A 12,971-nucleotide genomic window follows, 5' to 3' on the forward strand; every position below is an offset into this window, starting at 1 on the left:
GTGTGCTGCCCACTTGAATTGGCCTCTTCAACAGTTTGATGTGAAAAATGCATTCCTCCATGGTGATTTAGAGGAGGAAGTTTATATGGATATTCCACCAGGTTTCTCTTCTCCTGCAAGTGAAGGAAAGGTGTGTAGATTGAATAAGGCACTTTATGGGCTGAAACAGTCACCTAGAGCTTGGTTTGGCAGGTTTTCTAGGGCTATGTTAAGTTTTGGTTACAAGCAAAGCCATGCAGATCATACGATGTTCATCCGGCGAAGTAATGGTAAGATTGCTGTCCTTATTGTTTATGTTGATGACATAATAATGACAGGCAATGATGTGAATGAGATTCATAACCTTAAGTCTCGTCTAGCTCAAGAGTTCGAGATTAAGGACTTGGGATCATTGAGATACTTGCTTGGAATGGAAGTAGCGAGGTCTGATAGAGGTATTTTTATTTCCCAAAGCAAGTATATACTTGATTTTTTGGAAGAAACAGGTATGTTGGGCTGTAGACCTGCAGATTCTCCTACTGAGGCGAATCATCATCTTAGTGGAGATGTGGGGGAGCGTACTGATAAGGAAAGGTATCAGCGACTTGTGGGTCGACTAATATATTTGGCCCACACTCGACCAGATATTACTTACGCAGTAGGTGTTGTTAGTCAGTTTATGCATGATCCTCGTACATCACATCTAGATGCAGTTTATCGTATTTTGAGGTATCTGAAATCAGCTCCAAGAAAAGGAATTCTATTCTCTAATCATGGCCATTTGCGATTGGAGGCATTCACTGATGCTGACTGGGCTAGTTCTGTGGATGATAGGCGCTCTACTTCTGGCTATTGCACTTTCCTTGGGGGTAATCTGATTACCTGGCGAAGTAAGAAGCAATCGGTAGTCGCTAGGTCTAGCGCAGAAGCTGAATATAGAGCTATGGCTCATGGTGTTTGCGAGCTCTTGTGGCTCCAAACTTTATTACTTGATTTGGGATTTGCTTACAGTGTTCCAATGAAACTCTACTGCGACAATAAAGCTGCCATTAACATTGCTCATAATCCCGTTCAACATGACAGAACAAAGCACATAGAGATTGATCGACACTTTATCAAGGAAAAGTTGAATGAGGGTTTGATATGTATGCCGTTTGTGAGATCTGGAGATCAGTTAGCTGATATATTCACAAAAGGGCTGGGTAGCAAGAGTTTTCATCCTATTGTGTTCAAGTTGGGGTTGATTGATATCTTCGCACCAACTTGAGGGGGAGTGTTAGATGATAGATCTATTTGTATCTAGTGCAATTATGTGTCTTATCATGTAATTAGTTTAAGTATCTAGGACCGTAGTGTAATTATTATACAGCTTGTACATATATATTTTACGTTGAATGAAATTAACCCTAATGGGTTTTCTCCCTGTTACGATTACCCTAAAATTGAACATAATGCAAACTGGGTACCAAAAAATATCACAAGTATAACATAAGTAGAAACACATAATGATACTTAAATTTACCAAGTCACACTATTAGTAGAAACAATTACCATGTGATCTCTAGGGTTTGGACGCCTCTGGAATTCAAACTCATCAAACTCAAAGACAGGAAGCAACTCCACCGCATTGATACCAAGCTCAAGAAGATGTGGTATCTTCAAATAGTCAAAAAATAAATGTCAAGAAAAGACCTTGATAATCAGAAAGAATTTAAGTCACCATGGCCCCATCCCATGTGATTGCTATTCGATAGCACGCACAAATATAATCAGAAAAGCCTGATAGAAAAGGGACATTAATTCAAACAGGAAAGCAATATACAATTTATTAAACAAAAAAGTTCCTTGCTAGCATGATTCTTGTTTCCCGAGGACAATCGCACAATAAAGAGAGAAAGTGTTCAATTACAGAAACAATCAATCACTGAATAAACCAGACATTGTTGGGGGATAAAAGATTTGAATGGAAGATCAAGAGGTAATGCACCAGATTAGTTTCATTACTGAATCTACCCATTGACCCAAAAGAAAAATGAAACAAAGCCGTTCCTTGATTACCCTGCTAATTGCCACGTGACAGGTAAATATTGCACACCTTTAGACAATTTTCAGCTTATCCGCATGCAAGGTTCAAAAAAATTATCTTCGCAGGACTTTTTATGCCCGTAGGACAAAAACTCAAGTGGAAAATCAAGATTCCAGAAGTCTGCAATCAAGTTTGTTCCATCAGTTAATTGAAGAGAAACAATCAATACCAAAAGAATAAGTGGCAAAGCACATCAGGCATCCAGACAATTGACCTGATATCCTCGGCACTGAAACAGGATGGGTATCCTGATCAGATGTTACATAACGTAAAGTGGTTGATGTTTTCTGGAACCAAGTAGTGTATGAGCCAGTTTAAGTAAATAAAAATAAAAAATTAGAAACTTAAATCAAATGTCTACAATCAGATCTATACAACCTAGGCAACAGCTCTATTTGTTAAATCTACAAAGAAACATAACAAGAATTAACCAAAAGAAATCAAGGTGTCCCAATGCAACTATTATTAAGCTTGATCATCATTACTATCCGTTTCCAATCTCCAATCACATTTGTGCTTCTACATATACAGTGATTCAGTATTGTGGTCAACAAAAAACATGGCTGAACTTTGAAAAAAACAAGCATAAACATGTCCAAGAAATCCTATGGCGATCCAACATAAATACATTTTAGCACTCGTTCGCCAAACTCAAAATGAATAGATCTGAATGTTTTCCCGGCCACTCACCAAGAATTGGACAAATCTAGATACGTGAGATTTGAGTTTCAAGAACAGATAACTTGTTTACACAAACAAATCATCTCACAAAAGTAAGCCCTAGTGATTAAAGCATCAACTTGCCATTGAATAATCAGTTACCACTTGTCCAGAAACAGTGGAGAGAGACCCCTCATCCGAAAAAATAAGCAGTCTGCTGAAAGAAGGGCAAGGAACAGTAGAACCATTCTGAAGGTAATATCTTGTGTATGTGGAGATTACTTGTTTAGCAATATTAGAATGTTTTGATATCATAAACAAGAGTTAACCTTCTCAATAATGCCAAGGTAGCTGCCACGTATACTTGGATCCATCCCACTGGATTCATCAGCAGTAAAAGCACGAACATTCATTTCATATATGAGAAGATCTTTCTGCAAATAAAAAAGGGAAATAAGTAGCAAGCCAAAGATTACAAAGAGGCACCTAGGCAGTAGGTAAAAGTAACTGGGACACCTGACATTGAAATGCTTAATCAGGCAAGCGTTACCAACAACAAAACAACAACAACAACAACAACAACAACATAACATAACCCATCTAGTCCCCAATCATTGGGGGTATGGCTGGGGGATGATTGGAGACAGACCTAACCTTTGGCAATATATGCACAAAGTGGCTGCTCTCAGAATACCACTAAAACAGTGGCCCCCCTAAACCTCCAAGAACCGAGGAGCTACAAGGGCGTTTTGTTGTAAAACCATGCCCCCAAATCAAAGCCAAATGGCATCAGAGAGGGTAGGCCAAGAGACCCAAATCAATTTATGTGCACATTACCATGCTTCCTTCATTGATAGTCCAGAGCATTGGTATGCACAATAGCAACAACAAAAGAGAAAATAACAAAATACCAACAACAAAATAAATGAGAGCATATGGAGAAGCGGCCAACCAATTGTAAGATGAGACAACCGCTCAAAAAACTAATCTCTCACTTTTATAAGTTAAGATCTATGATAATTGGAACGCGAACTGTTCCAGTACAAGGTATGGCAAGGGAAAGGTGTTGTGTGACCTGCCCTAAAATGTGGTATGATAGAGGTAGTGTATTGTAACTACGAGAGGCAAAGGAACGAGTGATGTGATATGTTCATAATTGTGATATGATAAGATGTGAGTTATGCAATTACAAATATCTGAATGTGATTCTTTCAAGGCATAAACATCGTATAAAAAAAAGTATAATTTTATACAATTTGTGAAACCCCATTTCTAGGAGTTTGATGACCTATTTTTACTCAGTCTTGTCAAAGGTCCACTCCTCCTTTTTTCAGAGTTTTTTAATCTATGAAAATTGATAACTAAATAAATAGCAAAACTTTGGCGATCACCAAATTTGCCATTTCGGAATAAAGATGTATCATGATTCAGAGCGTGCTCCAAAAACTTAAATTGCTATGGTTTTAGCATTCTGGTAACCCAGGTCACAAGATTTACCTCTGGGATATTGGGAAGCTTGTAATTGTCTCCCCAATTGAACGGCAAACTACTGAAATCATAAGTTCCAAAGAATTTAGCCATCTTATTGCTTGAATCACCAAAAACTCGACGGCCTTCAATTAATTTGGCATAAGGATCTATAAGAATAATGCTTCTGTCAAATCGATGCCCTTGATGCCATCCTCGAGGACCATCTACCCGGTAACCATACAAGACATCATCCCGAGGCAGATCCTGGATTTTTCAGTTGCATGAAACAGTTAAACAATCAACACATAATTACAGATATTGATATTCCATGAAATGGAAAAGAAGTAGCATTTTTTGCAGCAGGAAAGTTAGAAGATAAACAACAACAAAAAGTAATGCAAGAAAGAAGATAGGACTCCTTGAATGTTGCAGGGGAAGAAACCCAGAATTTATAATACCATATGCTAACTGTAAGGAAGACCAAAAAAATATGGCAATTGGTTAAAATGAAAAGGGAATTTATGTATGTTCACTGGTGATGACAGCACCCTTCCAGAAGTATGTTACTATGTTTATATAAATAATTTGTATGGAATGTATGTAACGATCCGCACCAACTGACCTGCTAACCCTTAGCCTAACCACATGACTCAAAAGGTTAACCTCAGGCTATACAGTAGCTCAACGCATTCCCTTATATACGAGATTAAAGTTTACTCACCCACCGATGTGGGATCTTGGAGCCTCACAGTCTCACCACCTTATGATGCAACGTCCACGTTACATTGGCCCAACAACCTTTCCCCTGGTGGTCATGGTGTGGCACTTAGCTGTGTACAACAAATCATCATGCTCATACCACACACACTAGAGGGAGCCCCCACCATGTAGACCGAGGTTGTGCTCTGATACCAACTGTAACGACCTGCGCCACCTACTAACCCTTAGCCTAACCACATGACTCAAAAGGTTAACCTAAGGCTATACAGTAGTTCGAAGTGTTTCCTTATACAAGATTAAAGTTTCCTCACCCACCGATGTGGGATCTTGGAGCCTCACAATGTTCCTCATCCTTCAAGAGGAAATATAAAATCAAGACTAGCGGATTTCTTGGCTCCAACTCCTCAATGGGAAGAAATTATAGACTAAAGTACCTGACGGCAAGGGCAGACCGTGTAAGGACATGTCCCAAATCCACATAAAAAAATTCTACTAGCATTCCAAATGTTTTCAATAATCACGTTAGTTCCCACTAAATTGCAACATCCCACCCTCATATATAACTCGAAAATAGAGCAATATTGATCAATCTATGACACAACTCTCTCCCTAATTTTGGTTGAGTTGTACTTTTTGGTTTAGGATTGTTAGTCTAGTTAGGGAATTCTGATATTATTTTTTTACTATTCATTGGGAAATAGTTTAAAAGAAAGTCATAGATCTGACCATCTTATTCTGAATACCCTTCCAAGTCAATTGCAGAAATATACTTTTAGAAACTTTATGATGAAAGTCTAAGATTTTGGGCTTACTCAAAGACACCTTTGGAAAAAGCACCCATTATACACTTTTGAGGTTAGTAATGAAAATTTAAGTTAAATATTATCTCATGGGGTTGATTATGCAAACTAGTTTTCATGACTAACATTAACAGAGTTCCCCCACTACATTAAAAAACTGGGTCTGCGACAGCCCGTGGGAGTGCAGCGTGCAAAGGCAATAAAACCTATGAATGAGGAAGAGGAGACAGTAGACCATCAAATCTTCACCTTTACACTTGAAGTCTCTTGTTTAGACTTCAGAGTAAATGCGCTTCACCTCAGTCACTAAAACCTAGTTCTACTCGTGATACTACAGGCAAAATGGTTATTCAAAAATGATTAATCAGACATTGCTTGACCATGAACTAACCAAGGAGTTGCTGCACAATTTAAGGTATTAACTTCTAGCACATTTGAAGGCACATGAATTACTTTCAATCGTCTAGATCCGGTGGGATGACATCGAGCATCTTTGGCGATTCAAGAATTTTATCTGCTGATGCTTAGAATCATTACGACGATGATATCTTGCTTTGTCTGTTTGCAGAGATGCTTTAGGTTCTACTGCTTTTACTTTCTTTTCTTTTTTTTCCCTATCCACAGTGCTTCAGTTATTAGGGCAAGCTTTTGCAGGTTATATCACTCAATCAATCCCAACTTCTGTGTATGTTCAAGGTTTTCCAATCCATGGTCGACTAGGCAGGCTAAGGCTGCTGATCACTATTTGGTGTGTGGCCAATCGTCTTTGGTCTAGAGGAGATAGAAAAATGCTCCTACCACTTGGAAAACGAAGTCAAGGTTTGATGGCTTTCAAGCCCGAATGTTCCAGTAAATGTCTACATGTTTCTAGTAGAGGGAACAAGCTTGCTCATAGTGCAGCACAGGCAACTCTTCTTTCTCTGGAAATTATTAGAGCTTAGTCTTACGCTCTCAGGTTTGACCAACTTTCAACTGGAGCATGGCTTGTCTATTGTAGTCCTTCTCCCATACCACAATTACCTCAGTATATATATTACAGAAATCAAAACCATTCATTAGAAAAAATCAACTCATGGTAATGCTATGCATATGGAAACTCTATTAGCAAAGATTTTAACAATGATAATAAAGATGCAACAGTAGGTTGAAAATTGATAACGTGAACGAAGCCGGTATCCTACTAATATACAATCTACTTTTGAGCAAATTTATCACAAACTAGGTGGCTTTGACAGAATCTAAAATCGAAGACTACCTCAATACATATGTGCCATATATCCCCAGTTTTATTCACACGAGGATCCAATGTCAGCTCTACCATTCCACCATCTAGCTTGTCATGCTCTTCCCTAGAGAATGGACCATTTATGTCATACACAAATAGTAGACTGGGAAAAGGTGAAAAATATTTGCAGGGCAAAAAATGATTGATAAGTCCAAAACTAAAAAAATGTGATGCACACGATTTTTAATTTTGTAGCTACTCGTATGGGATACTTATTAAAACAACAATAGCTTTACCGCAGAAACCTAAAAATTACTGTTATGGCAACTGGAGCAAACGTTTCACAGTGACACTATCATACAAGTAGGCAGTTGTGGGTTTTTGTTCATCTTGGGTCTCTCTTAACTTCAATCTATTAATTAAGGGCGATCACTGTTGGGATTTTAGGTCCAAATCTGGCAATTACTCTTAAGCTACCAATTATCCAAAAAGCTTAAGTAGTTAGGAAATAGGCCCAACAATGTATTTTTCAAGCTATTTAACCCCTTCCCTCACGTGCAACCCCCTCTTACACATGGAGATGCAAATATAGATAAATACACAAGGGAGAAGCAGAATGTAAACGGGGACCAAGTGCAAGTAAAGAGACTAGAACCCAAGACCTTTCCTAGTCTGAGCTCTGATACTATGTTAAGTTACCAATTATCCTTGTTGTAACGAAACGGACCCACCAATTTTATCAAGCTATTCAACATTTTTAAATCCAGGGTCATGATTGGACCCTTCATCTCTACCAATTTTATCAAGCTATTCAACATTTTTAAATCCAGGGTCATGATTGGACCCTTCATCTCTAGCACTTGGAACAACAATTAGATTGATAAACAAATGGGTGAGATTGACAACAACGAGGCTTAATTCACCTTCCTTCTCTGCTATGTCTTTGCATTAGTTTCTGCATAGCTAAATACATTTATGCTGCTTTGGGGCACCCTTTATTCATCACTATTCTTAACTTCTTGATTCACAAATACAAAATAAGGATTGATGAGAAAATTCATGCAAGAAGAAGTTGTAATATCCAAATCTTTGAAAGGAAATTACAATATATAATTGCTTAACAAATGGAACACAAGCTTCTCTAACATATAGGACATAATACATATGTCATGACTACACATTAACTTAATTGCATATAAGGAAGTTTTTTCTAACCTCTCTGGAAGTGACAAGCAAAGCGTAACGCCAGTTGCATGCTGTGAGAAAATAGCAAAATTGACTCCATTTTCAAGTTCTGAAACTCCCAGTGGATATGCCTGACCAGGAAAGGTTCTGAATGACGGCCGGCTCTCTACCATTTGAGGAACCTCTTCCTAAGTCAATTGACACTAAGCATAAAAATAGGAAATACCAACTCCTTTGAAATGGAAGCTAAAACTCAGCTGATAATGACATATCACACTACGAGCAATATACAAAGCTATAAAGAATCGGATTCATCATATAGACAAATAGCAATAGGCCATGGGTACTCCAAAAAACATTGCAAATAAAGCAGAACCAACTTCTTTTGATATCAATCAAAATCTTGAATCAATGGTATTACATTCCCTACTTTGTTTTGGGTACTATTGCTTTTTATTTGCTCGGCTTTTGGCCTTTTAGGTACTATTGTTGGTACCACTTTTTGTCAACAGCGATGCCGACTTAGATATAAATCTGCATTAGTAAGCCATGTAGTACATGGACGGATGTAGGAAGAGACTAGGGTTAATTCAAGTGAAAGTCAAACGAACTACTTCCTCTCAACAAGTAATGTAATAAAAAGTACACACTTAAAAAGGGACAGCACTCAATTTCAAAAACTCAAAATATACCTATTTCAAGAGAGTACCAAAAAAAAAAAAAACACACTTTCCCGAACAAAAATGTTACTTGCCAGATACTTTGCATACTGTTTGGGTCACTTTAAGTAGTTTTAACCTTTGTAAAAATACACAAAACTTGGCTTTTCTTATACCAACAAAGTAACAAACCATGGCTATTAAAGAACGGAAGCCAAACGACTATATCAACGAATAACCAAGAGGGTAAGATGGCATATACTTATCGGGCCCCTCCTCACCTACAACTACAAGACCTTAAGCAGCCATTAGAAAAGATTTGACGCCATGTTGCCGGTCAGCAAACGCCCGCTCAGCGCTAGTTGGCAATGAGTTATTCAACTGGATGGCAGTTACCAAAATATAATTCAATCCAACACACCCCATTTGTAAATTTCCATCTGTTAATAGTACGAGCCAGGAAAACAAAAAACAAATGGCAGGTAAACATAAAGGAAATTAATTAGTACCTCAAGCACACGTTCTTCTGCACGGCGACCATATGCACTCACACTCTTAAATCTGCCGCGACCTCTTTGTCTACCCTAAGCAACGTAAGTGTAAAGTTAACTATTGAAGATGCAAAGTGGCGAAAAAATAAGTGCTAGACAAGTTGATTCTCAAAACATTTTTAGTGTTCCAGAAATATAGCTCACCTTGTAAATAACTCTTGGGTCTATGTTGTCACTTGACCCTTCCTTACTCCACTTCAGCCTAATGGAACAATAACATTTCAGTCATCAAATTGGCCAAACCCTTCCTTCAGTGAAGTCTCAGTCACTAAAACAAGAAACCTCACTCAAATATTAATAAAACAGTTTGAAATTTTTGATTTTCCTTCTTTAGATGTAATAAAATAACCACTATCTCTGTCCCAAAGATCATCTAGTCCACAAAACGAGAACTTAAAAATAATGTGTTTTCGTCAACAAAAATTTTAAATTATCATTCGCAAGTTAGGACTAGATATCAATGAGTTCTTTCAATTTATGTAACAAAGTTAGCATTATCTTTTACAATTGTACATTATTGTTAAGTTTTCACCCTACGGACCGGACAAACTCTTTGGGCGGAGGGAGTATGTCACAGCTCACCAAATATATCAACTTCTGGATCAGATCCTCTCCAGACCAAATTTTGGACTTGGACTAGAGGAAACAGTCCAAATCTGGAACATGCATTTATGGTTCACGCAAAGAGTGTCAGAGCAAATCCGAACTATTGATCACAGCAATGGACGGTTCAAAATTGGATTGTCTCCTCCAGTCCAAAACGTGGACGGGAGAGGATCCAATTGCATCAACGCCTAATAGTATAATACCCTAAGGACTCAAATTGTCTAGTTTTTTCAATTTGCAGATAGTTTCGTCATTCTTATCGACTGGCTTAATCTTGAAATTCCCAGTAAATTCCGTATAATTTGCCTCTATAAATTCCTTGTTACTCATTTCGAGCTACTTTTCCGGGATATTGAGAAAGATTACTAATCCGCAAAGGTTTCAGAAAGAGGAAGAAGTTATTTCCAAATTGCTAATGCACAAATTTAGACTAGCAAAACGGAAGTGTGATACAGCACTGCGTGATTGCATCTAATCCGAGTGATATAAATTCACAGTGGGAGATATTGAAATACTTTTTTTTTCTTTTCCAGAGGAACGAACCATTAAAGGCGGAGGTGTGGAATTGTTACCCAGTGATGGAGGGACGATGTGCTGCAATGAAAGAACGATTCGCAGTGGAAGCAGTAGAAAGAGCAAAAGCGAAGGAAGTAGACTTTGTTATTGTAGAAGAATCGAGGAGGGGTGAGGCGAGCATGTTTATTCCCTGCTGATGTGATGAAACCAGAGCATCTGTGGGCATGTAGTAAATTTTTGTGTGTGTGTGAGAGAGAGAGAGAGAGAGAGTGTGTGTGTGTGTGTGTGTGTGTGTGGAGGGGAGAGTGAACGGAAAAGGCGCCTTTTTGGTGAGACTTGTGAATAAACTTTTTGGCTATGTGATGATTCAGACTCTTTTTCCTTCTTTTTTTTTTTATTTGACGGTTACAAGTTGACTCATGCGTGGATCAATAAATTTTTAATTATTCTAAGAACACATCTAAATACACACCAATACACACAAGTATGTGAACAGATATGTATTTGAGTGTGTATTTTGGATGTGGAGGCAGAATTACTCGTAAATTTTTACGAGAATCAGGTTAAAGGCAAAGCAATTATATATCGAGACTAAAGAATTTATAAAAAATAATAATTTTCTTATGACTTGAGCCTAAAAATTCAATCATCATCAATTGTGATGGAAGCAAATTCAACGGACCAATAACAATTAGGGCTATAATTCGACTCTTCCCCACGGGTCTCCAGAGGTGTGTATCGAAGCAGGTGGATTTCTTTCGTTTTCGTTTTGTGTGTGCCACGTGAACGGGGTAGGCGAGACGAGCCTCCATGTCTGGACACCTGTTGTTTCATTATTGGGTAAACTATAGTTAACCCCCTCTAACTAAGCCTCACGTGCACTTTGCCCCCTATAACTTTTTTTTTGGCACTCAACACCCTCTAACTAACTGAAAATCAAACGGTCATAACTTCAAATGGTCATAACTTCTTCGTCCGAAATCGAAAACATGCAAATTATATATCGATTTTGAGGTCTTGAAGTCAGCTTTTCAATGACACTAAAATCACATCACGATTCAAAGTACACAGAAAGTTATGATCAAAATGGTCTTTTTGTCTACCAGCCCTTACTCTTTTGATCATAACTTTCTGTGTGCTTTGAATCGTGATGTGATTTTGGGGTTATTAGAAAGCTGACTTCAAGACCTCAAAATCGATATATAATTTGCATGTTTTCGATTTCGGACGAAGAAGTTATGACCGTTTAAAGTTATGACCGTTTGATTTTCAGTTAGTTAGAGGGGGTTGAGTGCCAAAAAAAAAAGTTAGAGGGGGCAAAGTGCACGAGAGGCTTAGTTAGAGGGGGTTAACTATAGTTTACCCTTCATTATTTTGGAGCGTTTTGGATCCATTCCCCTGGGATTATTAACAGAAATATCAGTGCACTGCAGAATCTTATGTGATCCAGCAAATTTTAGCGATGGATCTAAGAACACAATTTCCAAACAACTCCGGACACAATTATGATATGTAGGTGGGACCATGTGCATAGCAATTTTGTCCGGAGTCGGTGGCGTCTCCAAGAATTTTAACAAGGTGTTCAAGAATTACATTAAATTTTACCTCGCAGTAAAATATACACAAAAATTTATATGGAATCACCTCTATGAACGAGTGTAATAGATACAAAATTTTATATAGTAGTACGAATATTGTGATTAGAAAACAAAATTTGGATTTTTTTCCAAAAGAATAAATTTATATTAATAAAAAATACGATAAAAATAATAAATATATATATCGAAAAAATTCACAAAATTTTAAACATGCTACACATTAATTATGTAAGTATATTAGGTTGATAAATGAGGCAAGTATAATACACAATGTATGAATTAAAATTTAATAACATGTAAAAATAAAAATTAAAAAAGATAAATAAAAAAACTCACATTGTGGAATCCCACAATGTGAGTAAAATCGTCAGAATACTTCATTGTGTAAAATTGTCAGAATACTAGATTATTTAGGCCATAAGTGGTACTAACCCTTGGTTCGAACCTTCCGTTTAATACTTGGAATCCGTAGTTTAAGCTTGAGTTAGGAAATCATAGATGATAATCACCAAAATCAAACCACCAAATGGTTTGCTACCTATAGCTAAAATCCCTTATAGCCCGATAAAGCAATACATACGTGAGTTAGGATTTTCTGTTAGCATGATATAATAACTTCGGTATCGGAGAACCATTGCCGACAAGAGGCAAAGGTGCTTCTAACTTGGGTTTGTGCTACTGGTCTAGGGTTCCGGCGAGGTGACATAGCAATTCTCAAAGGGCATTGAACAACACCATGCGGATTTTCTCCCTGTACACGTCCACCATTGAACGCAGCTACAAAGCTATCCCGAAGTGCTATGGTGTACTAAAATGGAAAGAAAAAGAATCTTTCAAAGCATTCAAAGATCTTGTTTCACTATCATAGAGAAAGTTCTCTTCTATCAAACAAACACCCTCAATTATGATTCGCAAC

The 12,971-nt window shown here is 37.6% G+C and overlaps 1 protein-coding gene and 1 non-coding gene across 7 annotated transcripts in view; both read right to left on the bottom strand.

Annotated features, from left to right (window-relative positions):
• The window catches only part of LOC131331421 (isoamylase 3, chloroplastic), a 48,578-nt gene extending 37,798 nt beyond the window's left edge, over positions 1-10,780 (bottom strand). For 3 of the 6 annotated variants that reach the window (XR_009201383.1, XR_009201384.1, XM_058365346.1), the window contains exons 1-8: positions 10,514-10,728; positions 9,480-9,537; positions 9,294-9,368; positions 8,156-8,313; positions 6,971-7,064; positions 4,223-4,459; positions 3,055-3,159; positions 1,531-1,635 (exon numbers count right to left, since the gene is read on the bottom strand). Coding sequence is in view for 4 of the 6 variants with exons in the window: in XM_058365346.1 (XP_058221329.1) it covers positions 1,531-1,635; positions 3,055-3,159; positions 4,223-4,459; positions 6,971-7,064; positions 8,156-8,313; positions 9,294-9,368; positions 9,480-9,537; positions 10,514-10,683 (1,002 nt within the window). In the remaining 2 variants the exon portion in view is untranslated. Of the gene's footprint in view, positions 1-1,530; positions 1,636-3,054; positions 3,160-4,222; positions 4,460-6,970; positions 7,065-8,155; positions 8,314-9,065; positions 9,166-9,293; positions 9,369-9,479; positions 9,538-10,513 lie in introns of all 6 variants that reach the window. The other 3 variants (XM_058365348.1, XM_058365345.1, XM_058365347.1) reach the window with 3 other exon arrangements.
• On the bottom strand, positions 3,471-3,578 carry LOC131331609 (small nucleolar RNA snoR100). The gene has a single exon (XR_009201421.1). It is a non-coding gene; the product is annotated as a small nucleolar RNA snoR100 (small nucleolar RNA).
• Positions 10,781-12,971: the final 2,191 nt, after the last annotated feature.

The sequence above is a fragment of the Rhododendron vialii genome, chromosome 6a (genome assembly GCF_030253575.1).
Source record: "Rhododendron vialii isolate Sample 1 chromosome 6a, ASM3025357v1".
In the NCBI taxonomy this organism is placed as follows: domain Eukaryota; kingdom Viridiplantae; phylum Streptophyta; class Magnoliopsida; order Ericales; family Ericaceae; genus Rhododendron; species Rhododendron vialii.